Here is a 23,889-nt window from a genome sequence, read left to right on the forward strand (position 1 = left end):
CATGGCTCAAAATAAACCGTTCAATCATTCATTATTTAATACATATAATGTTTTAGTTGCTTAAGAGATATTCCTGACTCTGAATTTGTTCATTGCTATTTTTATGTTTTTGTGCATTATTTGTTGCCGTAATTATTAAACAGGTTACTCATCAGTTACTCAGTACTTGAGTAGTTTTCTCACAACATACTTTTTAGTTTTACTGGGGCGGCATAGCTCGGTTGGTAGAGCGGCCGTGCCAGCAATTTGAGGGTTGCAGGTTCGATTCCCGCTTCCGCCATCCTAGTCACTGCCATTGTGTCCTTGGGCAAGACACTTTACCCACCTGCTCCCAGTGCCACCCACACTGGTTTGAATGTAACTTAGATATTGGGTTTCACTATGTAAAGCGCTTTGAGTCACTAGAGAAAAGCGCTATATAAATATAATTCACTTCACTTCACTTCAATATCTAAGTTTCATTCAAAGCAGTGTGGGTGGCACTGGGAGCAGGTGGGTCAAGTGTCTTGCCCAAGGACACAACGCCAGTGACTAGGATGGCGGAAGTGGGAATCGAACCTGCAACCCTCAAGTTGCTGGCATGGCCGCTCTACCAACCGAGCTATGCCGCCTCTGTCAGCTCAAAATGTAAATCCTTGTACTTGTCTACCACTTTTCTACTCCTTTTTTTAAAGGAGCCCAAAGCGCTTTGACAGTATTTCCACATTCACACATTCACACACACACACACACACATTCACACACACATTCACACACACATTCACACACACATTCACACATTCACACACACATTCACACACACATTCACACACACTTTCACACACACATTCACACACACATTCACACACACATTCACACACACATTCACACATTCACACACACATTCACACACACATTCACACACACACACACACACATTCACACACACATTCACACACACATTCACACACACATTCACACATTCACACACACATTCACACACACATTCACACACACACATTCACACACACATTCACACACACATTCACACACACATTCACACACACATTCACTCACACATTCACTCACACATTCACTCACACATTCACACACACATTCACACATACATTCACACATTCACACACACATTCACACACACATTCACACACACATTCACTCACACATTCACTCACACATTCACTCACACATTCACACACACATTCACACATACATTCACACATTCACACACACATTCACACACACATTCACACACACATTCACACACACATTCACACACACATTCACTCACACATTCACTCACACATTCACACACACATTCACACATACATTCACACATTCACACACACATTCACACACACATTCACACATTTCCACATTCACACATTCACACACACATTTCCACATTCACACATTCACACACACATTCACACACACATTCACCCATTCACACACATTCACACACTCATTCACAGACACATTCACACACACATTCACCCATTCACACACACATTCACACACTCATTCACACACACATTCACACACACACATTCACACACACATTCACACACACATTCACACACACATTCACATACACACACATTCACACACACATTCACACACACATTCACACACACATTCCCACACACATTCACACACCCATTCACACACACATTCACACACACACACACACATTCACTCACACATTCACTCACACATTCACTCACACATTCACACACACATTCACACATACATTCACACACTCACACACACATTCACACACACATTCACACACACATTCACTCACACATTCACTCACACATTCACACACACATTCACACATTCACACACACATTCACACACACATTCACACACACATTCACTCACACATTCACTCACACATTCACTCACACATTCAGACACACATTCACACATACATTCACACATTCACACACACATTCACACATTTCCACATTCACACATTCACACACACATTTCCACATTCACACATTCACACACACATTCACACATTCACACACACATTCACACACACATTCACACACACATTCACCCATTCACACACACATTCACACACTCATTCACACACACATTCACACACACACATTCACACACACACACACACACACACATTCACACACACATTCACACACACACACATTCACACACACATTCACACACACATTCACACACACATTCACACACACATTCACACACTCATTCACACACCCATTACACACACATTCCCACACACATTCACACACACATTCACACACACATTCCCACACACATTCACACACCCATTCACACACACATTCACACACACATTCACACACACACACATTCACACACACATTCACTCACCCATTCACACACACATTCACACACAAATTCACACACACATTCACACACACACATTCACACACACATTCACACACACTTTCACACACACATTCACACACACTTTCACACACACATTCACACACACATTCACACACACATTCACACACACATTCACACACACATTCACACACACATTCACACACTGATGGCGGGAGCTGCCATGCAAGCGCTAACCAGAACCCATCAGCTAGTGTCTTGCTCAAGGACACAATGGACGTGGCTAGGAGGGTAGAAGGTGGGGATTGAACCAGGAACCCTCATATTGCTGGCACAGCCACTCTACCAACTTGGCCACACTGTCCCTGTGGTGTATATTACTGTTGATGGAAAACAGGGCTGCTGTTTTTGTGGCTTAAAAAAGGCAGCTCACTTGCCAGAATTGTACTTTTTATTTGTTATTAAAACTGCAATTTTACAGCAAAATTTGTTGTAAAAGTGTGTTGTTTTTTTACCACAAATCAAAGAGTGTATTTTTCAGCCAAAACACAAACACAGTTTATTACAGTAAAGAGAAAAGTGATAGAAAAATGCTACGGAGCCCCTAAAGGGACATGAAGGAAAACATTTTTTTTAGATAAGTATCTTGTGCTCACGTAAAAACATCTCGTGCGCATGAGAAACTTTTACATGAACACGAGATAGTTTTGTCGTGCTCACAAGATAGTTTCTAGTGCGCACAAGGTACATATCTAAAAAAAATAATAATCCCCCATGTCCCTTTGGGGCTCCTGTAAAATGCTGTAAAAACCACAGAACATTTCACAATTTATTACTACTTTTATGTTGCACCACTTGATGGATAACTTGCTTTGAAAGCATTATTATTAGTATTTATTTCTATATTAAAAATGGTTTGATTGATCATATATTTTTGCATAATATTGAAGTTAACCTAATTTACTATAACATGGAGTACATTTTTTTTCTCCCAAAGAAGAAAGAATACATTTAGTAAGAGAAGTTACAGTATTTTGTTGATAGACATCGTTTGCAGGGTCAAATAAAATGAAGTGGCGGACTCAACAGAAAAAAGTTGTTAAATACATTTTTAAAAAACTCTCCTAAAGTTTGCTGCTGTGTTAAGCCTTTGTCGCCGGGTGAGTGGAGTCCAGTCATGGAAGACGTCGCAATGAGCCTTTTGTCTACGTTGGTATGAACTTCAAAACAACTGCAGAAGTTTGTTTATGATTTATTGACTTGAGTTGTTCCAGATACTTAAACATGGAATTGGTGTGTGAGTTATTGTTGTAGCTTGTATGCTACCATGTTTAGCATCAATAAAAACTACAATCAGTTAGATGAAAAGAATCTCCTGGGCTGGGCCGCATCTTCCACAGCAACAACATCTCTGAGGGCCAATTCTGGCACGATAATGACAATAAGCTGACCTTCAGAGTTCACTTTAAAACTTGAAAAAGTCTAACATTTTTGCAGCAAATTCCAAATCCTAAAGAACTGAAGCCCTGCTGCTGTTTGAGGATCCTGCAAACTTGCAGAAGTGCTAATGTGTTGGCATCCGTAAGTCTTGGAAGACAATGGATTGGCGGCCCTTGGATGTGATTTAGTTGGTCATGCAGCGTCTGCTGTGGCTGCACACGCCCACACGGGAGGGACAGTCTCTGGTGCATTTGGTGCATTTGGAGGCGGAGTCAGCTACAGGAAGTAGTTGCTTGCTCTTTCTCTGAGTTTGCTTCTCATCTGCAAGCTGGCGGAGTTTTGCCTCGCCTGCTTTCAGTCCAGTGTTGACGCTGGATCTGTCCTGGGCAAGTTCTTCCCAGGTGTTCAGGTGCATGTCGAGCACTTTCAGGTCACGCCTGCAGCCATGCTTGAAGCGGAAATGTGGCCGTCCCGTTGTCCTCGTAGAGGATGTCTTTGGGGATCCGGCCATGGTCCCTTGGACGCACATGACCCAGCCATCGAAGGCGACGCTGACGGAGGAGAGTGACCATGCCGGGAATCTTAGCTTGCATCATCACCTCCTTGTTTGTCACACCATCACTCCAAATAATCCCGAGTATGCGACGCAGGCAGCGCCTGTGAAAGACACTTACTTAGCCTCTTCTCCTGCGAGGACTACAGAGTCCAGGATTCGCTGGCGTATAAGAGAGTACTTAGCACGCAGGCACGTTACACAATGATCTTGGGGTTTATTGTCAGCATGCTGTTGAGACAACCTGGCCAAGGTTGTGGATGCCTGGTTGATCTTCTTGTTGATCTCTGCTTCCTGTGAGAGGTTGTCAGTGATGGTGGAGCCAAGGTATGTGAACTGGCTGACCACCTGTAGTTGATAGTCGTTGATGGTGATACAGGGTGCTTCAGCATCTTGGACCATCACATTTGTCTTCTTCAGACTGATAATCAGGCTTAACTGGTCACATGTCCTTGCAAAGTCGTCCATCAGGCTCTGTAGCTCTTCTTCTGTGTGGGTGGCCAGGGCAGCCTCATCTGCAAAAAGCATGTCACTGATGGTTGCCTCCCGGACTTTGTTCTTTGCTTTTAGGCCAGCCAGGTAGAACAGTCTGTCTGACCCAGTGTGGAAGTAAACACCCTCGGTCGACGATCTGAAGGCGTGCTTCAGCAGAACGGCAAAGAAGATGTCGAAGAAAGTGGGAGCGAGGACACAGCCTGGCTTGACGACACTGCAGATGTCAAAGGTGTTTGATGTCAGTGCAAATGTTGAGATTGTGGCCTCTTAAAGGTCATTTGTGTGTGGCATCTGTGGATCTGGAACATGCAGGCAGTTATATATCTACAGTTTCTCATTACATTACGGACGAAAAGGAGTATGAAGAAGCAGAGCTAACATAATAGTGAAGTCCAGTCCATAGTGGATCTAACATAATAGTGAAGTCCAGTCCATAGTGGATCTAACATAATAGTGTGAGAGTCCAGTCCATAGTGGATCTAACATAATAGTGAAGTCCAGTCCATAGTGGCTCTAACATAATAGTTTGAGAGTCCAGTCCATAGTGGATCTAACATAATAGTGTGAGAGTCCAGTCCATAGTGGATCTAACATAATAGTGTGAGAGTCCAGTCCATAGTGGATCTAACATAATAGTGTGAGAGTCCAGTCCATAGTGGATCTAACATAATAGTGTAAGAGTCCAGTCCATAGTGGATCTAACATAATAGTGAGAGTCCAGTCCATAGTGGATCTAACATAATAGTGTGAGAGTCCAGTCCATAGTGGATCTAACATAATAGTGTGAGAGTCCAGTCCATAGTGGATCTAACATAATAGTGTAAGAGTCCAGTCCATAGTGGATCTAACATAATAGTGTGAGAGTCCAGTCCATAGTGGATCCAACATAATAGTGTGAGAGTCCAGTCCATAGTGGATCTAACATAATAGTGAGAGTCCAGTCCATAGTGGATCTAACATAATAGTGTGAGAGTCCAGTCCATAGTGGATCTAACATAATAGTGAGAGTCCAGTCCATAGTGGATCTAACATAATAGTGAGAGTCCAGTCCATAGTGGATCTAACATAATAGTGTAAGAGTCCAGTCCATAGTGGATCTAACATAATGGTGAGAGTCCAGTCCATAGTGGATCTAGCATAATAGTGACAGTCCAGTCCATAGTGGATCTAACATAATAGTGTGAGAGTCCAGTCCATAGTGGATCTAACATAATAATGAGAGTCCAGTCCATAGTGGATCTAACATAATAGTGTGAGACTCCAGTCCATAGTGGATCTAACATAATAGTGAGAGTCCAGTCCATAGTGGATCTAACATAATAGTGAGAGTCCAGTCCATAGTGGATCTAACATAATAGTGTGAGAGTCCAGTCCATAGTGGATCTAACATAATAGTGAGAGTCCAGTCCATAGTGGATCTAACATAATAGTGTGAGAGTCCAGTCCATAGTGGATCTAACATAATAGTGTGAGAGTCCAGTCCATAGTGGATCTAACATAATAGTGTGAGAGTCCAGTCCACAGTGGGGCCAGCAGGAGATCATCTTGAGTGGACACAGGTCAGCAGTGCAGAGACGTCATCAACTGATACACAGATGAGTGGTCCACCCTGGATCCTTACTTTAAACAGCTAGCGCTTCATCTGTGGTCACCTAATAACTTCTCCAGAGGGGGGCAGTGCAGAAAAGAGACGGCAAATCAACTGGTCTAAAAGGGGTGTCTATTTAAAGGCTAGAGTATACAAATGAGTTTTAAGATGGGACTTAAATGCTTCTACTGAGGTAGCATCTCTAACTGAACTAACGAAAAGCCAGCATGTGTGATGGTATGGGGGTGTATTAGTGGCCAAGGCATGGCTAACTTACACATCTGTGAAGGCACCATTAATGCTGAAAGGTACATACAGCTTTTGGAGCAACATATGTTGTCATCCAAGCAACAATATCATGGACGCCCCTGCTTATTTCAGCAAGGTCCTGAAAAATGTCACTTATGTAAAATAAGTATAAAGCTTCTGGAGCACATAAGTAAGTATGGGTAGGGAACCCATGACTCTAGAGCCAGATGTGGCTCTTTTGATGACTGCATCTGGCTCTCAGATAAATCTTAGCTGACATTAGTCACTAGAGAAAAGCGCTATATAAATATAATTCACTTCACTTCACTTCACATTGCTTAACATGATAAGTAATGAATAATTCCGCTGGTAATCACAGTGTCAAAAATAAAGTTTAAAATATAAAACATTCTCATGCATTTTAATCCATCCATCTGGTTTCTACCGCACCTGTTCAAGAAGTCGCATTAATGGTAAGAAGTATTATATTTATTATTGGTTGGCTTTAGAATAACAATGTTATTAAAAAGTACAAGAGACTCTTTGTACTCTAAAAATGTTGGTCTTACTTAAAAATGCATGCATTTAGTTGTATTCAGTGTTTAAAAATATTACATGTCTCTCACGGAAATACATTTTGAAATATTTGGCTTCCATGGCTCTCTCAGCCAAAAAGGCTCCTGACCCCTGCTCTACAGTTTTACATTGACCAGGACCAAAAAATAAAACCATTTTGTTGATTTTTCTTTTTACTGAGCATCAATAATAAGGGCAAAGTATTTTGTGTTGTTGTTTGCCACGTGCGTTACAAAAATAACAGTTAAACACACAGCTCATTTGCAACTTTGTGTAAAAAAAAAGAAATTTTAATTAAAATCTTGTTAAAAAAAACCAGGAAAACCCTCTGTCCCGATGTGGTGGTTGTACATGTATTAGTACTTCATTAGTCGTCAATTTTTGTGATGAGGTGGCGACTTGTCCAGGGTGTACACCGCCTTCCGCCCGAATGCCGCTGAGATAGGCTCCAACAACCCCCGCAACCCCAAAAGGGACAAGCGGTAGAAATGGATGGATGGATGGATAGTCTGCAATTTTACATACTTTTGTTTTAGGGATGAATTGCAAGAGTTAAGATGTGGAGTTTGACAACAAAAAGGGTTTGTTGAATGCAGTCTTTATGTGTCCGTTGCTGGGATAGGCTCCAGCACCCCTTGCCACCCTGAGAGGGACAAGCGGGGGAAAATGGATGCATAAATGGTGGAATCCAAGTGAAATAATGTTCAGTAAAGAGTTCCTGACTCAGATCACCGCCGAACAAAGTGGTGCAACAGCGCCATCTTTCTGCGAAACGCAAACACTGCAGGATAGGAAGTGTTTTGATTGATTGATTGATACTTTTATTAGTAGATTGCACAGTACAGTACATATTCCCTACAATTCAGCACTAAATGGTAACACCCGAATAAGTTTTTCAACTTGTTTAAGTCGGGGTCCACGTTAATCAATTTGTCGCCAAATGAGGAAACAATGAGTAATTCTATAGGAAATAAAATGAGGAAACAATGAGTAATTCTATAGGAAATAAAATGAGGACACAATGAGTAATTCTATAGGAAATAAAATGAGGAAACAATGAGTAATTCTATAGGAAATAAAATGAGGACACAATGAGTAATTCTATAGGAAATAAAATGAGGAAACAATGAGTAATTATATAGGAAATAAAATGAGGAAACAATGAGTAATTATATAGATCTGTAACGACCTGCTTGTTCTTGAGTGAGTGATAGGCAGAATTCCCATCTTCGTGAACGTGGCACGCCTGCACAGTGATTGGCAAACAACAACGTTGTTGTTGCCGAAATAAGGGGTGAGGATAGACGTGCGTGTGGAAGGAAGGAGATAAGTTGAGCTGTGTTAGAACAGGTTGCTCAATACAAGTTTAAAAAAGCGTCAGGCTTGGCGTGTGTTCTTCTGGACACAACAATTGCAACAACACTTCCTCCTTCTTCGCCAATCACCTTACAGGCGTGCGACGTTCACAACAATGGGAATTCTGATCATCACTCACTCGATAACACAACAGGCTGAGCAGGTCGTTACAGTTCTTTTACTCACATGTGGTCAAATGTGACATCAAAGCAATAGTGTTGGGTGCGTTGAAAACAAGTGACATATTTTTGGATGCATTATTTACGCGTGACTTTTTAAATTGCATAAATGGATTTCTATGCGAAAATGTGTATGAAAACAAATATTTCAAATGACTGTTATTTTAAATTTCCATTGTGTTCTCCGTATTAGTAGTTATAATTGTATTTATCTAGGGACAAAGCGTTGGGAAAATGGATGGATGGATCAACTTAATTCTATTGATCTAAACTGGAGTTAATGACATGTTTTGTTCTCCATACAACTGTAAAGACGGGGACTCCCGTGACGTCATATCCTGTCAATTTTACTCGAGGAGCCAGAGAAGACGAGGTCTCACTTGGCGTCTTTTTCACAGACATGTGAGGCCGTGAGAAAGTTAACAACCTCATTGAATCTGTCTGAATTTGCGCTCAGTTTAAACGTTAGCACTGTTTTGAAGTTATAAGGGATGTTTCTGAATCTATTTGACCATTAATAGTCAATCTGTCAACAGCGCGTATGAAGCGTCCGCCCTCGCAGTGACGTTTTCGACTGTCGGAGTGAGTCCTCCTGCCCGCACATCCTATCTTTGACTGCCCCCGCCACAAGGTGGAACACACAGTCTGCGGCTAGTCCAAACTTTTGTTTGTCTCACTTCGCCGTCTATGGTGGGCTAACTTTGTAAGGGGCGGAAGTAGTACTCGCAGGTGAGTGGAGTTACTTTCTTGTCACGGGTCCTTACACTCGGCTGTTTGTTGGCTTTGCTGAGCGCCATTACGTCGTTTTAACTTTGTTCCTCCTGAGGGAGAGAAAGCTCGGGCTGGGCTTGTCATGTGAGCTTTACTCGCGGCAGCCAATCATGGAGCTCGGGGGCGTGTCGCACACCTGCGCTCATCCAATCACAGTCGCTCTGTGCTGTGAAGGCGGGAACCTAGAAGAGCAAGTCTGTGTCTTGTCGGAACTTGTCTGATGTCATCTTGACTTAGTGATCAAGTTTGTTGATGTCAGCTTGACTTAGTGATCAAGTTTGTTGATGTCAGCTTGACTTAGTGATCAAGTTTGTTGATGTCAGCTTGACTTAGTGATCAAGTTTGTTGATGTCAGCTTGACTTAGTGATCAAGTTTGTTGATGTCAGCTTGACTTAGTGATCAAGTTTGTTGATGTCAGCTTGACTTAGTGAGCAAGTTTGTTGATGTCAGCTTGACTTAGTGAGCAAGTTTGTTGATGTCAGCTTGACTTAGTGATCAAATTTGTTGATGTCAGCTTGACTTAGTGATCAAGTTTGTTGATGTCAGCTTGACTTAGTGATCAAGTTTGTTGATGTCAGCTTGACTTAGCGATCAAGTTTGTTGATGTCAGCTTGACTTAGTGATCAAATTTGTTGATGTCAGCTTGACTTAGTGATCAAGTTTGTTGATGTCAGCTTGACTTAGTGATCAAGTTTGTTGATGTCAGCTTGACTTAGTGATCAAGTTTGTTGATGTCAGCTTGACTTAGTGATCAAGTTTGTTGATGTCATCTTGACTTAGTGATCAAGTTTGTTGATGTCATCTTGACTTAGTGAGCAAGTTTGTTGATGTCATCTTGACTTAGTGAGCAAGTTTGTTGATGTCAGCTTGACTTAGTGAGCAAGTTTGTTGATGTCAGCTTGACTTAGTGATCAAGTTTGTTGATGTCAGCTTGACTTAGTGAGCAACTTTGTTGATGTCAGCTTGACTTAGTTAGCAAGTTTGTTGATGTCAGCTTGACTTAGTGATCAAGTTTGTTGATGTCAGCTTGACTTAGTGATCAAGTTTGTTGATGTCAGCTTGACTTAGTAATCAAGTTTGTTGATGTCAGCTTGACTTAGTGATCAAGTTTGTTGATGTCAGCTTGACTTAGTGATCAAGTTTGTTGATGTCAGCTTGACTTAGCGATCAAGTTTGTTGATGTCAGCTTGACTTAGTGATCAAATTTGTTGATGTCAGCTTGACTTAGTGATCAAGTTTGTTGATGTCAGCTTGACTTAGTGATCAAGTTTGTTGATGTCAGCTTGACTTAGTGAGCAAGTTTGTTGATGTCAGCTTGACTTAGTGATCAAGTTTGTTGATGTCAGATTGACTTAGTGAGCAAGTTTGTTGATGTCAGCTTGACTTAGTGAGCAAGTTTGTTGATGTCAGCTTGACTTAGTGATCAAGTTTGTTGATGTCAGCTTGACTTAGTGATCAAGTTTGTTGATGTCATCTTGACTTAGTGATCAAGTTTGTTGATGGCATCTTGACTTAGTGAGCAAGTTTGTTGATGTCATCTTGACTTAGTGAGCAAGTTTGTTGATGTCAGCTTGACTTAGTGATCAAGTTTGTTGATGTCAGCTTGACTTAGTGATCAAGTTTGTTGATGTCAGCTTGACTTAGTGATCAAGTTTGTTGATGTCAGCTTGACTTAGTGATCAAGTTTGTTGATGTCAGCTTGACTTAGTGATCAAATTTGTTGATGTCAGCTTGACTTATTGATCAAGTTTGTTGATGTCAGCTTGACTTAGTGATCAAGTTTGTTGATGTCAGCTTGACTTAGCGATCAAGTTTGTTGATGTCAGCTTGACTTAGTGATCAAATTTGTTGATGTCAGCTTGACTTAGTGATCAAGTTTGTTGATGTCAGCTTGACTTAGTGATCAAGTTTGTTGATGTCAGCTTGACTTAGTGATCAAGTTTGTTGATGTCAGCTTGACTTAGTGATCAAGTTTGTTGATGTCATCTTGACTTAGTGATCAAGTTTGTTGATGTCATCTTGACTTAGTGAGCAAGTTTGTTGATGTCATCTTGACTTAGTGAGCAAGTTTGTTGATGTCAGCTTGACTTAGTGAGCAAGTTTGTTGATGTCAGCTTGACTTAGTGATCAAGTTTGTTGATGTCAGCTTGACTTAGTGAGCAAGTTTGTTGATGTCAGCTTGACTTAGTTAGCAAGTTTGTTGATGTCAGCTTGACTTAGTGATCAAGTTTGTTGATGTCAGCTTGACTTAGTGATCAAGTTTGTTGATGTCAGCTTGACTTAGTAATCAAGTTTGTTGATGTCAGCTTGACTTAGTGATCAAGTTTGTTGATGTCAGCTTGACTTAGTGATCAAGTTTGTTGATGTCAGCTTGACTTAGCGATCAAGTTTGTTGATGTCAGCTTGACTTAGTGATCAAATTTGTTGATGTCAGCTTGACTTAGTGATCAAGTTTGTTGATGTCAGCTTGACTTAGTGATCAAGTTTGTTGATGTCAGCTTGACTTAGTGAGCAAGTTTGTTGATGTCAGCTTGACTTAGTGATCAAGTTTGTTGATGTCAGATTGACTTAGTGAGCAAGTTTGTTGATGTCAGCTTGACTTAGTGAGCAAGTTTGTTGATGTCAGCTTGACTTAGTGATCAAGTTTGTTGATGTCAGCTTGACTTAGTGATCAAGTTTGTTGATGTCATCTTGACTTAGTGATCAAGTTTGTTGATGGCATCTTGACTTAGTGAGCAAGTTTGTTGATGTCATCTTGACTTAGTGAGCAAGTTTGTTGATGTCAGCTTGACTTAGTGAGCAAGTTTGTTGATGTCAGCTTGACTTAGTGATCAAGTTTGTTGATGTCAGCTTGACTTAGTGAGCAAGTTTGTTGATGTCAGCTTGACTTAGTTAGCAAGTTTGTTGATGTCAGCTTGACTTAGTAATCAAGTTTGTTGATGTCAGCTTGACTTAGTGATCAAGTTTGTTGATGTCAGCTTGACTTAGTGATCAAGTTTGTTGATGTCAGCTTGACTTAGTGATCAAGTTTGTTGATGTCAGCTTGACTTAGTGATCAAGTTTGTTGATGTCAGCTTGACTTAGTGATCAAGTTTGTTGATGTCATCTTGACTTAGTGATCAAGTTTGTTGATGTCATCTTGACTTAGTGAGCAAGTTTGTTGATGTCATCTTGACTTAGTGAGCAAGTTTGTTGATGTCAGCTTGACTTAGTGAGCAAGTTTGTTGATGTCAGCTTGACTTAGTGATCAAGTTTGTTGATGTCAGCTTGACTTAGTGAGCAAGTTTGTTGATGTCAGCTTGACTTAGTTAGCAAGTTTGTTGATGTCAGCTTGACTTAGTAATCAAGTTTGTTGATGTCAGCTTGACTTAGTGATCAAGTTTGTTGATGTCAGCTTGACTTAGTAATCAAGTTTGTTGATGTCAGCTTGACTTAGTGATCAAGTTTGTTGATGTCAGCTTGACTTAGTGATCAAGTTTGTTGATGTCAGCTTGACTTAGCGATCAAGTTTGTTGATGTCAGCTTGACTTAGTGATCAAATTTGTTGATGTCAGCTTGACTTAGTGATCAAGTTTGTTGATGTCAGCTTGACTTAGTGATCAAGTTTGTTGATGTCAGCTTGACTTAGTGAGCAAGTTTGTTGATGTCAGCTTGACTTAGTGATCAAGTTTGTTGATGTCAGATTGACTTAGTGAGCAAGTTTGTTGATGTCAGCTTGACTTAGTGAGCAAGTTTGTTGATGTCAGCTTGACTTAGTGATCAAGTTTGTTGATGTCAGCTTGACTTAGTGATCAAGTTTGTTGATGTCATCTTGACTTAGTGATCAAGTTTGTTGATGTCATCTTGACTTAGTGAGCAAGTTTGTTGATGTCATCTTGACTTAGTGAGCAAGTTTGTTGATGTCAGCTTGACTTAGTGAGCAAGTTTGTTGATGTCAGCTTGACTTAGTGATCAAGTTTGTTGATGTCAGCTTGACTTAGTGAGCAAGTTTGTTGATGTCAGCTTGACTTAGTTAGCAAGTTTGTTGATGTCAGCTTGACTTAGTAATCAAGTTTGTTGATGTCAGCTTGACTTAGTGATCAAGTTTGTTGATGTCAGCTTGACTTAGTGATCAAGTTTGTTGATGTCAGCTTGACTTAGTGATCAAGTTTGTTGATGTCAGCTTGACTTAGTGAGCAAGTTTGTTGATGTCAGCTTGACTTAGTGAGCAAGTTTGTTGATGTCAGCTTGACTTAGTGATCAAGTTTGTTGATGTCAGCTTGACTTAGTGAGCAAGTTTGTTGATGTCAGCTTGACTTAGTGAGCAAGTTTGTTGATGTCAGCTTGACTTAGTGATCAAGTTTGATGATGTCAGCTTGGCTTAGTGAGGAAGATGCAGACGTGACATGTTGACTTACTTCTTCAAGTTTACTCCACAGCGTGCTCATCAAAAGCATGGCTATGTTCAACAGGGCTCCTGTGCATGCTCTTCACTACTGTGGCATGCTGGGTAATGGAGTTCTTATGTTACCTGGATCATAACATCACAATATATATCTGCCTTAGGCCAGCAAGAAGGCCTTTCCTGTCAACAACTCCTGATCTGATTGGCTATTGCAACTGTCTATCAACTGTATGTGGCCCTTCACTGACAGTGCACACATATTGTTGATTCTGAAGGCAGATTTGGTACAGAATATGTACAGAATATGTACAGAATATGTACTGAATATGTACTGAACTGTGCAATCTACTAATAAAAGTTTCAATCAATCAAAAACAGCATGGCAACATAAGCTGGCTGAATTCTGATTGCATAAAAACTCTATAAACCAAAAACAACAGCACTGGAAGGAACATAGTATGATATCTCCACATTGTGTATGGGGACACATAATTAGCTGCTAGCTCAGTGTTTGTGATGGCCACTAAATGTCATTAATCTGCAATCCTTTTTCACGAAGGATGGTCACATCCCTCGTCTTCTCTGCTCTGTAATGACCTCAACTGCTGTCTGGTGCTTTGTGACCTATCGGTTTTTGCAGGTCTTCAGTGGAAGTTCTGGTCCGCTGGGCTTTTGCAGTCATGACCTCTAGCAAAAACAAGAACCAGACCTCCCTGGCGCTCCATAAAGTCATCATGGTGGGCAGCGGAGGTGTGGGCAAGTCCGCCCTCACGCTGCAGTTCATGTATGACGAGGTGAGTTTGCGCCACAAACCCTCATTTTCTCAAAAACGTCTTTTTAAGTGTAGATGAAAGGCCAATACGCATCAAAACGTACCCTATTTTCCGGACCATAGGGCGCACCGGGTCATAAGGCGCACTGCCGATGAGCGAGTTTAATCAGGTCTATTTTCATACCAAAGAGGGTCATATTGTGATTATTTTCTAAATGTAAAAGACTTCCTTGTGGTCTACATAACATGTGATGGTGCTTCTTTGCTCAAAATGTTGCATCGATGATGTTTTACACATCATCTTCAACTCACTTTCTGACAGTCTCTTCAGTTTTGTGGGCAGTCTTATTTACGTGCCTCCACTTGGACAGCGTCTTCTCCCTGTCATCTATGTTGTAGCGTGCAAGGACAGGAGTGGAAGAAGTGTCAAAAGATGGCGCTAACTGTTTTAGTGACATTCAGACTTTACTTCAATCAATAACGTAGCAGCATCTCCTCATCCGTGGCTCACTAGTGCAACAACAACACCCGAAATGTGTCCTGTGACCGGAACTCTCTAATAAGTAAAGTTCCTTGGGTGAATAATGTAAAGTCACTACACCGGTATGTTTTAGTGCTTTCCTGGTGAGTTTACTGACAGATATAAGTAAGAACTTTACACTACTTTATATTAGAAATGACAACAGTGGAGGATGAATGTCACATAACAGAGAAAAAAAAGAAGCTTATCCATTACGTCGGCGGCACAGACTACAAAGGCAGAAGTATGCAAATTTTAGGACTTATGCAGATCCCAAATACAGATTTTTGAGCGCCGTGTTAAATGTTCTACATTTTCGATGGAAACATATTAGGGCTGCAACTCACAACTAATTTGATAATCGATTAATCTGTCAATTATTACTTCGATTAATCGATTGGTAATCGGATAAAAGAGACAATCTACATTTCAATCCAATACTGGCACCATGTTCTTTCAACTTGCCAAATAAAACAAGGCAAATGTTACAAAAATGTTTGTTTTTTTATAAAGTGCACCATAGTCATGAGCAATAGCAATCATTTTGCTTGTGGGAATTTCATAGCTGGCTACAACCTTTTCCAACCTCTCTGCAAGGTTGGATGCTGAATGTCTGTCCTCTGGTGGCATGGTGGTAAGGCAGACTGACTTCATCTTTCATCGCTCTCCAATGTAGTGGCATGTATTGCCAAGGTGGTTACACCTGTCCACACTTCAGTAGTGAGAGCAAGTTTGCGCTGTGTGGCTTTTATGTCAGTCTACACTGCTTGGAATGTCTGCTCGTACTTCCTCTCCATCACTTTGGTCAAATGGCTCCTCCAGGGAAGAGTGTAACCAGGGATGAGGACGTGAATCATTTGTCTAAAAGCTTCATCCTCCACCATTGATAGTGGCCTCATGTCATTTAGCAACATATTCAGGACAGCATCAGTCAGTGCATCCGTTTGGTGTGGTGTGCACACCTTCCTTTAAACCAAGTCGCTAATGCTGGCTTGTTTCTTTCTAAAATGAGAGAAACCATATAATGAACATACATAGTAGCATCATTTACATGTAACTTAATACAAAGCTAGTTGATTTCATTCATCATTTCTGACCTAAAAGGCAAATACGCCACCACATTAAAAAAAGCAAAATGAAATAAATGGACATTGGGGTTGCGGCATACAACAATAATAACACAGAAATGTAACTCCTCAGTTCAGAACTGGATCAGATATAGTACACCTTTCTGTTGTGAATAATAAAGGATTCATTTTAGGCTGCCTGTGAATAATAGCATGAAATATTCCAGCACCTTCATAACGTTTAGTTATACTAAAGCGTCACTCAAACCAATGTAGTCGGACTATGGACTTAAAAAGTTAGGTAGCGTGAGTTCTTCCCTTCATCCATGGCTCCAACATTTCTCCTCTTCAGGTGCTCCTGAAGCAATGTTGTACTTCCGTGCCACGCCAGGTCCATGCGGCACTTTTTGCAGGAAACTGTCTTCTTTCAAGTCATTAAAGTAAAGAGTTAACGCACTTTTGACGACTTAGGTGGTCGACTTTCTCCATTGAAGCATTAACCTCAAGATGTTTCTCCACTGAACTATCCGTACTGTTTTACTCCGCCATTTTGTGAATGTTTCCAGGCAAAGGAGACAACGTGGTCACGTGAGCTGCACATGACACATCGTTGGCGGGCTTACTGCCACCTCATGAGACGTAGCTGCAGCGCATAGCATAGCATAGATACAACAAATCCATGACTAAATTAATCGCCAACTATTTTTATAATGGATTAGTGGTTGCAGCTCTAGAACATATACAATGTAGGTGTTCTTTGCTTGAGTCATATTGCAGTCTGCACGTGTCTCTTATGTGTGACCGCCATCTACTGGTCACATTTATCATTTTACCTTGTACCAAATAAAATTGCTTTGAGGTTGGTAAGCACAACCAAAGTTGTTCCGTACATTAGGATCACCAGGTTTTGAGAAAATGAAAAGACTTGAAGTGCGCCTCATAGTCGAAAAATGCGGTATATGTTTGAAAATGTCCGTGTTCTTGTGGACTTGGACTCAGTTTCCAGGCAGACTTGTGTGTCCTGTCTTTTGATGGCTTCCATGTTGGCAGTTTGTGGAAGATTACGAGCCCACCAAGGCAGACAGCTACAGGAAGAAGGTGGTCCTGGATGGCGAAGATGTTCAGATTGACATCCTGGACACGGCGGGGCAGGAGGACTACGCCGCCATCAGAGACAACTACTTCCGCAGCGGCGAGGGCTTCCTGCTGGTCTTCTCCATCACGGAACACGAGTCATTTGCTGCAACGTCAGAGTTTAGGTCCGTGCTCTCTGGCCACGTCGGAGGCTTGAGCGCGTTTAAGAGCTTCTGCTCTCTCGTGTCCTTCAGGGAGCAGATTTTGCGTGTGAAGGAAGAAGACGCCATCCCCATGTTGCTGGTCGGTAACAAGTCGGACTTGGAAGACAGGCGGAAGGTGTCTGTAGAGGAGGCGGCGGGGAAAGTGAGTGAGTGGGGCGTTCAGTACGTGGAGACTTCAGCCAAGACCAGAGCCAACGTAGACAAGGTAAAGATGCTTGGAATCAAGCTCTGCTCGGGCGCCCTCACCCACAATGCTGTGTTTGTCTCAGGTCTTCTTCGACCTGATGCGCGAGGTGCGCAAGAAGAAAATGTCTGAGAGCAAGGACAAAAACGGGCCGAGTGGGAAAAAGAAGAAAAAGCGCTGCTGCATACTTTAACCTGGGAATATGCCGAGAACACACCTGACAATCACCTGGCTGCCACATGATTTGGACTTCCTGTGTTTTCTTTTTTAACTCCTCTTTAATCACTTTCACACGCTGCTGTCAGCCACTAGATAGTTGTATCAGATGGCAGGTCTGCTCACTCCACTGAGAAGTCTGCCCACTACACACATGACATCATGTCATAATAAAACATCACCAATGTTGTATCTTTCAGCTGCCATGCACTCTGTGTCCGCCAGGTGGTGCTGGAGACAACATGTTACCACCTGCTCCTCGGGAGACACAAACATTTAACTTCAGAGGACGTTGAAAATGGATGGATGGATGAGACTTGGAAGTATTCAGTTCAGTACAAGTCTCTTCACCTAGTATTACTGTAACTGTAACTGCCCAGTCAGTGCTGCCTCACCTGGACAGGTGACCTCAGTACAGCCAGTGTTGCAGGATGCTGAGTGAGATGCGTTGTTTACACCGAGGGCAGGTAGGACTGTCGCACACATCCCTCCAAAATAAAAGGAACAGATGTTATTATCAGTCTTCTAATATAGCACTAAGTTCATGTGGGAAGGAATCCATCCATCCATCCATTTCCTACCGCTTGTCCCTTGTGATCACGGCTAAGTAGTGAACAATATTGTGCAAGGAACTGAGCTGTGATTAAAGCGCTGGCCTGCAGGGAGCAGCACTGTAACATGTACGTTCTTGTTGACAAGATGTAGTGTCAATACCTACAGAATACAACAATGACGTCATTAAACATATTTCATTGGAAAATCCTGTCAATCAAAAATGCATCAATGCTAATAATCCTGCAGGATGACAGATGGATGCACTCACACACCCACTCTTGTGTGGTCTTGTAGCAACACTGGGGCTTTATACTGGCTCTCATCCTTTACTTTCCCCATCCAACATCCAACATCCAGCCTCTAGCCCAGGAGTAGGGAACCTATGGCTCGCGAGCCAGATGTGGCTCTTTTGATGACTGCATCTGGCTCTCGGATAAATCTGAGCTGACATTGCTTAACACAAGTGTAATTAAAAATTCCACTTGTCATTACAGTGTTAAAAATGACGTTCAAAATATAAAACATTCTCATGCATTTTTAAACCATCCATCCGTTTTCTACCACACCTGTTCCAGAAGTTGCGTTAATGGTAAGAAGTTATTTATTTATTATTGGTTAGTGTGGGGCTTGTCCTCCTGGGGGTTCTTCAGACCACTAAGCACTGACATGAGAGCCTGTTTCAGGGTTACAAAATTGTTTTATTTTTAAACAAGTCTCTCAGTTGCTTTCCAGCAATTGTATTTTTCTCTTTCGTTCTCACTCGCGCTCTACACAACAATACCATAACAATGCAATCCAATTCCAAAACCAAAGCTGAGCCAGCAACACTCAGAACTGCAATAAACAGAGCAATTGAGAGGAGACACAAACACCACACAGAACAAAACAAAAGTAGTGAAACAAAAATGAATATTATCAACAACAGTATCAATATTAGTTATAATTTCAGCATAGCAGTGATTAAAAATCCCTCATTGACATTATCATTAGACATTTATAAAAATAATCAAAAAGAACAATAGTGTCACAGTGGCTTACACTTGCATGGCATCTCATAAGCTGGACAACACACTGTGTCCAATGTTTTCACAAAGATAAAATAAGTCATATTTTTGGTTTGTTTAATATTTAAAACCAATTTACATTATTGCAATCAGTTGATAAAACAATGTTCTTTAGAATTATAAAAGCTTTTTTTTTTTTAAATCTACTACTCTGCTAGCATGTCAGCAGACTGGGGTAGATCCTGCTGAAATCTATGTATTGAATGAATACACAATCCTTTTCAATCAGAAAAAAAATCGTTTTTGAATCGAGAAATGTGTTGAATTAAAAAAAAAATCGATTTTGAATCGAATCGTGACCCCAAGAATCGATATTGTATCGAATTGTGGGACACCCAAAGATTTGCAGCCCTAATTTGGTCTCACAAGATGTAGTTTATCTTTAAATATCCTTCTTGAAAATATGTGCTGTCTTGTCTAATCATAAAAGATGCAGATGCGGCATGTTGGCTGAATTCTTCAAGTTTACTCCACAGCGTGCTCATTAAAAACATGGCTCATTCAACAACCTAAACGGGGCTACTGCGCATGCTCTTCACTACTGTGGCATGCTGGGTAATGGAGTACTTATGTTACCTGGCTCATAACAGCACAACATATATCTGCCTTAGGCTTTACTGTCAACAACTCCTGATCTGATTGGCTATTGCAACTGTCTATCAACTGTATGTGGCCCTTCACTGACAGTGCACACATATTGATTCTGAAGGCAGATTTGGTACAGAATATGTACAGAATATGTACTGAACTGTGCAATCTATTAATAAAAGTTTCAATCAATCAATCAGTCAATCACAAACAGCATGGCAACATAAGCTAGCTGAATTCTGATTGGATAAAAACTCTATAAACAAAAAACAACAGCACTGGAAGGAACATAATATGACATGAAGAGAATATGAATACTTTTACATATTTAGGTAAAGTAAATTAAAAATGACTTTTATCTTTAATTATGATGATGAATTTTGGTTATGTTAGGCCAGCAGAGCAGGTCTTGCTGGCCCTGACGGCACAGCACTGATGTAACCATATGTTTGAACAACACAATTAAATCTCATCATGCTAGTATCGAGCCGAAACCTATTAAGTCTACTGGTATCACTATTATTGATGTTTGCTACATCTGATACATGCACTCAAACTAGTTTGAGCTTAATGTTACCGGTGTGATGTAAAAAAATGCCACCCGGTGGTACACTGAAAAATCCCCTGAAACATATAACTTTTATTTTGAATGTACGAGGTGGGAAGTTTATTTTGAAAGGCATCGTGTCCGGAGGAAACACGTTGTAGGAACACCTTCGGGTTAGGAGGCCTGAAACATATGACTTTTATTTTGAAAGTACGAGGTGGGAGGTTTATTTTGAAAGGCACTGCGTCCGGAGGAAACACATTGTAGGTGTACGCTGCGGGTTAGGAGGCCTGAAACATGACTTTTATTTTGAAAGTACGAGGTGGGAAGTTTATTTTGAAAGGCATCGTGTCCGGAGGGAACACGTTGTAGGAACACCTTCGGGTAAGGCGGCCTAAAACATATAACTTTTATTTTGAAAATACGATGTGGGAAGTTTATTTTGAAAAGCATCGTGTCCGCAGGAAACACATTGTAGGTGTATGCTGCGGGTTAGGAGGCCTGAAACATATGACTTTTATTTTGAAAGTATGAGGTGGGAAGTTTATTTTGAAAGGCCCCGCGTCCGGAGGAAACACATTGTAGGCGTACGCTGCGGGTGAGGCGACCTGAAACATTTGACTTTTATTTTGAAAGTACGAGGTGGGAGGTTTATTTTGAAAGGCACTGCGTCCGGAGGAAACACACTGTAGGTGTACGCTGCGGGTTAGGAGGCCTGAAACATGACTTTTATTTTGAAAGTACGAGGTGGGAAGTTTATTTTGAAAGGCCCCGCGTCCGGGGGAAACACATTGTCGGTGTATGCTGCGGGTGAGGCGGCCTGAAACATGACTTTTATTTTGAAAGTACGAGGTGGGAAGTTTATTTTGAAAGGCATCGTGTCCGGAGGGAACACGTTGTAGGAACACCTTCGGGTAAGGCGGCCTGAAACATATAACTTTTATTTTGAAAATACGATGTGGGAAGTTTATTTTGAAAAGCATCGTGTCCGCAGGAAACACATTGTAGGTGTATGCTGCGGGTTAGGAGGCCTGAAACATATGACTTTTATTTTGAAAGTACGAGGTGGGAAGTTTATTTTGAAAGGCCCCGCGTCCGGAGGAAACACATTGTAGGCGTACGCTGCGGGTTAGGAGGCCTAAAACATGACTTTTATTTTGAAAGTACGAGGTGGGAGGTTTATTTTGAAAGGCACTGCGTTCGGAGGAAACACACTGTAGGTGTACGCTGCGGGTTAGGAGGCCTGAAACATGACTTTTATTTTGAAAGTACGAGGTGGGAAGTTTATTTTGAAAGGCATCGTGTCCGGAGGAAACACGTTGTAGGAACACCTTCGGGTAAGGCGGCCTGAAACATATAACTTTTATTTTGAAAATACGATGTGGGAAGTTTATTTTGAAAAGCATCGTGTCCGCAGGAAACACATTGTAGGTGTACGCTGCGGGTGAGGCGGCCTGAAACATTTGACTTTTATTTTGAAAGTACGAGGTGGGAAGTTTATTTTGAAAGGCCCCGCGTCCGGAGGAAACACATTGTAGGCGTACGCTGCGGGTTAGGAGGCCTAAAACATGACTTTTATTTTGAAAGTACACGGTGGGAAGTTTATTTTGAAAGGCCCCGCGTCCGGAGGAAACACATTGTCGGTGTACGCTGCGGGTGAGGCGGCCTGAAACATTTGACTTTTATTTTGAAAGTACGAGGTGGGAAGTTATTTTGAAAGGCCCACATTGTAGGCGTACGCTGCGGGTGAGGCGGCCTGAAACATTTGACTTTTATTTTGAAAGTACGAGGTGGGAGGTTTATTTTGAAAGGCACTGCGTCCGGAGGAAACACACTGTAGGTGTACGCTGCGGGTTAGGAGGCCTGAAACATGACTTTTATTTTGAAAGTACGAGGTGGGAAGTTTATTTTGAAAGGCATCGTGTCCGGAGGAAACACGTTGTAGGAACACCTTCGGGTAAGGCGGCCTGAAACATATAACTTTTATTTTGAAAATACGATGTGGGAAGTTTATTTTGAAAAGCATCGTGTCCGCAGGAAACACATTGTAGGTGTACGCTGCGGGTGAGGCGGCCTGAAACATTTGACTTTTATTTTGAAAGTACGAGGTGGGAAGTTTATTTTGAAAGGCCCTGCGTCCGGGGGAGACACATTGTAGGTGTACGCTGCGGGTTAGGAGGCCTAAAACATGACTTTTATTTTGAAAGTACACGGTGGGAAGTTTATTTTGAAAGGCCCCGCGTCCGGAGGAAACACATTGTCGGTGTACGCTGCGGGTGAGGCGGCCTGAAACATTTGACTTTTATTTTGAAAGTACGAGGTGGGACGTTTATTTTGAAAGGCCCCCTGTCCGGAGGAAACACATTGTCGGTGTACGCTGCGGGTGAGGCGGCCTGAAACATTTGACTTTTATTTTGAAAGTACGAGGTGGGAAGTTATTTTGAAAGGCCCACATTGTCGGTGTACGCTGCTACGCTGCGGGTGAGGCGGCTGTGTTGTGCTCCAGTCTCCCAGGGATGGACCTCCGCACACGGGAAGCGGCGACGTCCGAGCGCACGGAGCCAAGCGGCCTCCTGGCTAAGTTTTGAGGCGACAGGAAGTGTTTTGTCCTCCGCCGGGCTGCAGCCTCCGTGTCCCCGCGGCACAGCAGCAGGGACGGGAACTCACGTCCGAGCAGCAGCTGTCCTCAGGCCGGATCTTTTGTGGCCGTCACGTCTTCGCCAGACTGCTCTCAGCGAGACTCCAAGGCGGTCCTTAGTCCAGGACCACAAGGGACCACATTGCTGCCTTTTCTCCCCGACGTCGGCAAGTCCTAGCGGGCTAGCTGGCAAGCTAGTTGCCGCAGTCCGCTAGCAGGAGAAGGCCGTTGTCCCGCCGCGCTTGGACAAGAAAGTTAAAGTAGCGATGACAGAAATGACTAGAAGCTTCTTCTGAGGAGCAGACGTCGGCGCCGCGGTCCTCCTCTTCTCGGCCTGTCCGGACATGGGGAAGCCCTGCTCGGGCCGCTGCACATCTGTCAGCCCACCCAAGTCAGGAGCAGCGAGACACCGGAGAACATCTGCCCCCAGCGGCCAGTAGTGACGGGACTGCCCGCAGCGGCCAGCGCTTGTGAGTCAGATCCCAATCCTGCC

The 23,889-nt window shown here is 42.2% G+C and overlaps 2 protein-coding genes across 4 annotated transcripts in view; both read left to right on the forward strand.

Annotated features, from left to right (window-relative positions):
- The first annotated feature begins 9,179 nt into the window (after positions 1–9,179).
- On the forward strand, positions 9,180–18,203 carry LOC133544198 (ras-related protein ralB-B-like). Its single transcript, XM_061889322.1, has 5 exons — positions 9,180–9,520; positions 14,588–14,741; positions 17,357–17,565; positions 17,635–17,809; positions 17,874–18,203. The coding sequence occupies exons 2-5, from the start codon at positions 14,628–14,630 to the stop codon at positions 17,979–17,981; spliced, it is 606 nt and encodes a 201-aa protein (XP_061745306.1). The 5' UTR covers positions 9,180–9,520; positions 14,588–14,627; the 3' UTR covers positions 17,982–18,203.
- A 4,913-nt stretch (positions 18,204–23,116) lies between these two features.
- The window catches only part of agap1 (ArfGAP with GTPase domain, ankyrin repeat and PH domain 1), a 131,871-nt gene continuing 131,098 nt past the window's right edge, over positions 23,117–23,889 (forward strand). For 2 of the 3 annotated variants that reach the window (XM_061889319.1, XM_061889320.1), the window contains exon 1: positions 23,117–23,866. The gene's annotated coding sequence lies outside the window, so the exon portion shown is untranslated. The remainder of the gene's footprint in view (positions 23,867–23,889) is intronic. The other variant, XM_061889321.1, reaches the window with a different exon arrangement.

This window comes from Nerophis ophidion, linkage group LG27 (genome assembly GCF_033978795.1).
Source record: "Nerophis ophidion isolate RoL-2023_Sa linkage group LG27, RoL_Noph_v1.0, whole genome shotgun sequence".
Taxonomy (NCBI): Eukaryota; Metazoa; Chordata; class Actinopteri; order Syngnathiformes; family Syngnathidae; genus Nerophis; species Nerophis ophidion.

Coding starts and splice junctions, on each gene's coding strand:
- LOC133544198 (XM_061889322.1), top strand. CDS start 14,628: ATGACCTCTAGCAAAAACAAGAACCAGACCTCCCTGGCGCTCCATAAA. Junction 14,742..17,356: donor TGCAGTTCATGTATGACGAG/GTGAGTTTGCGC, acceptor CCATGTTGGCAG/TTTGTGGAAGATTACGAGCC. Junction 17,810..17,873: donor CCAGAGCCAACGTAGACAAG/GTAAAGATGCTT, acceptor TGTTTGTCTCAG/GTCTTCTTCGACCTGATGCG.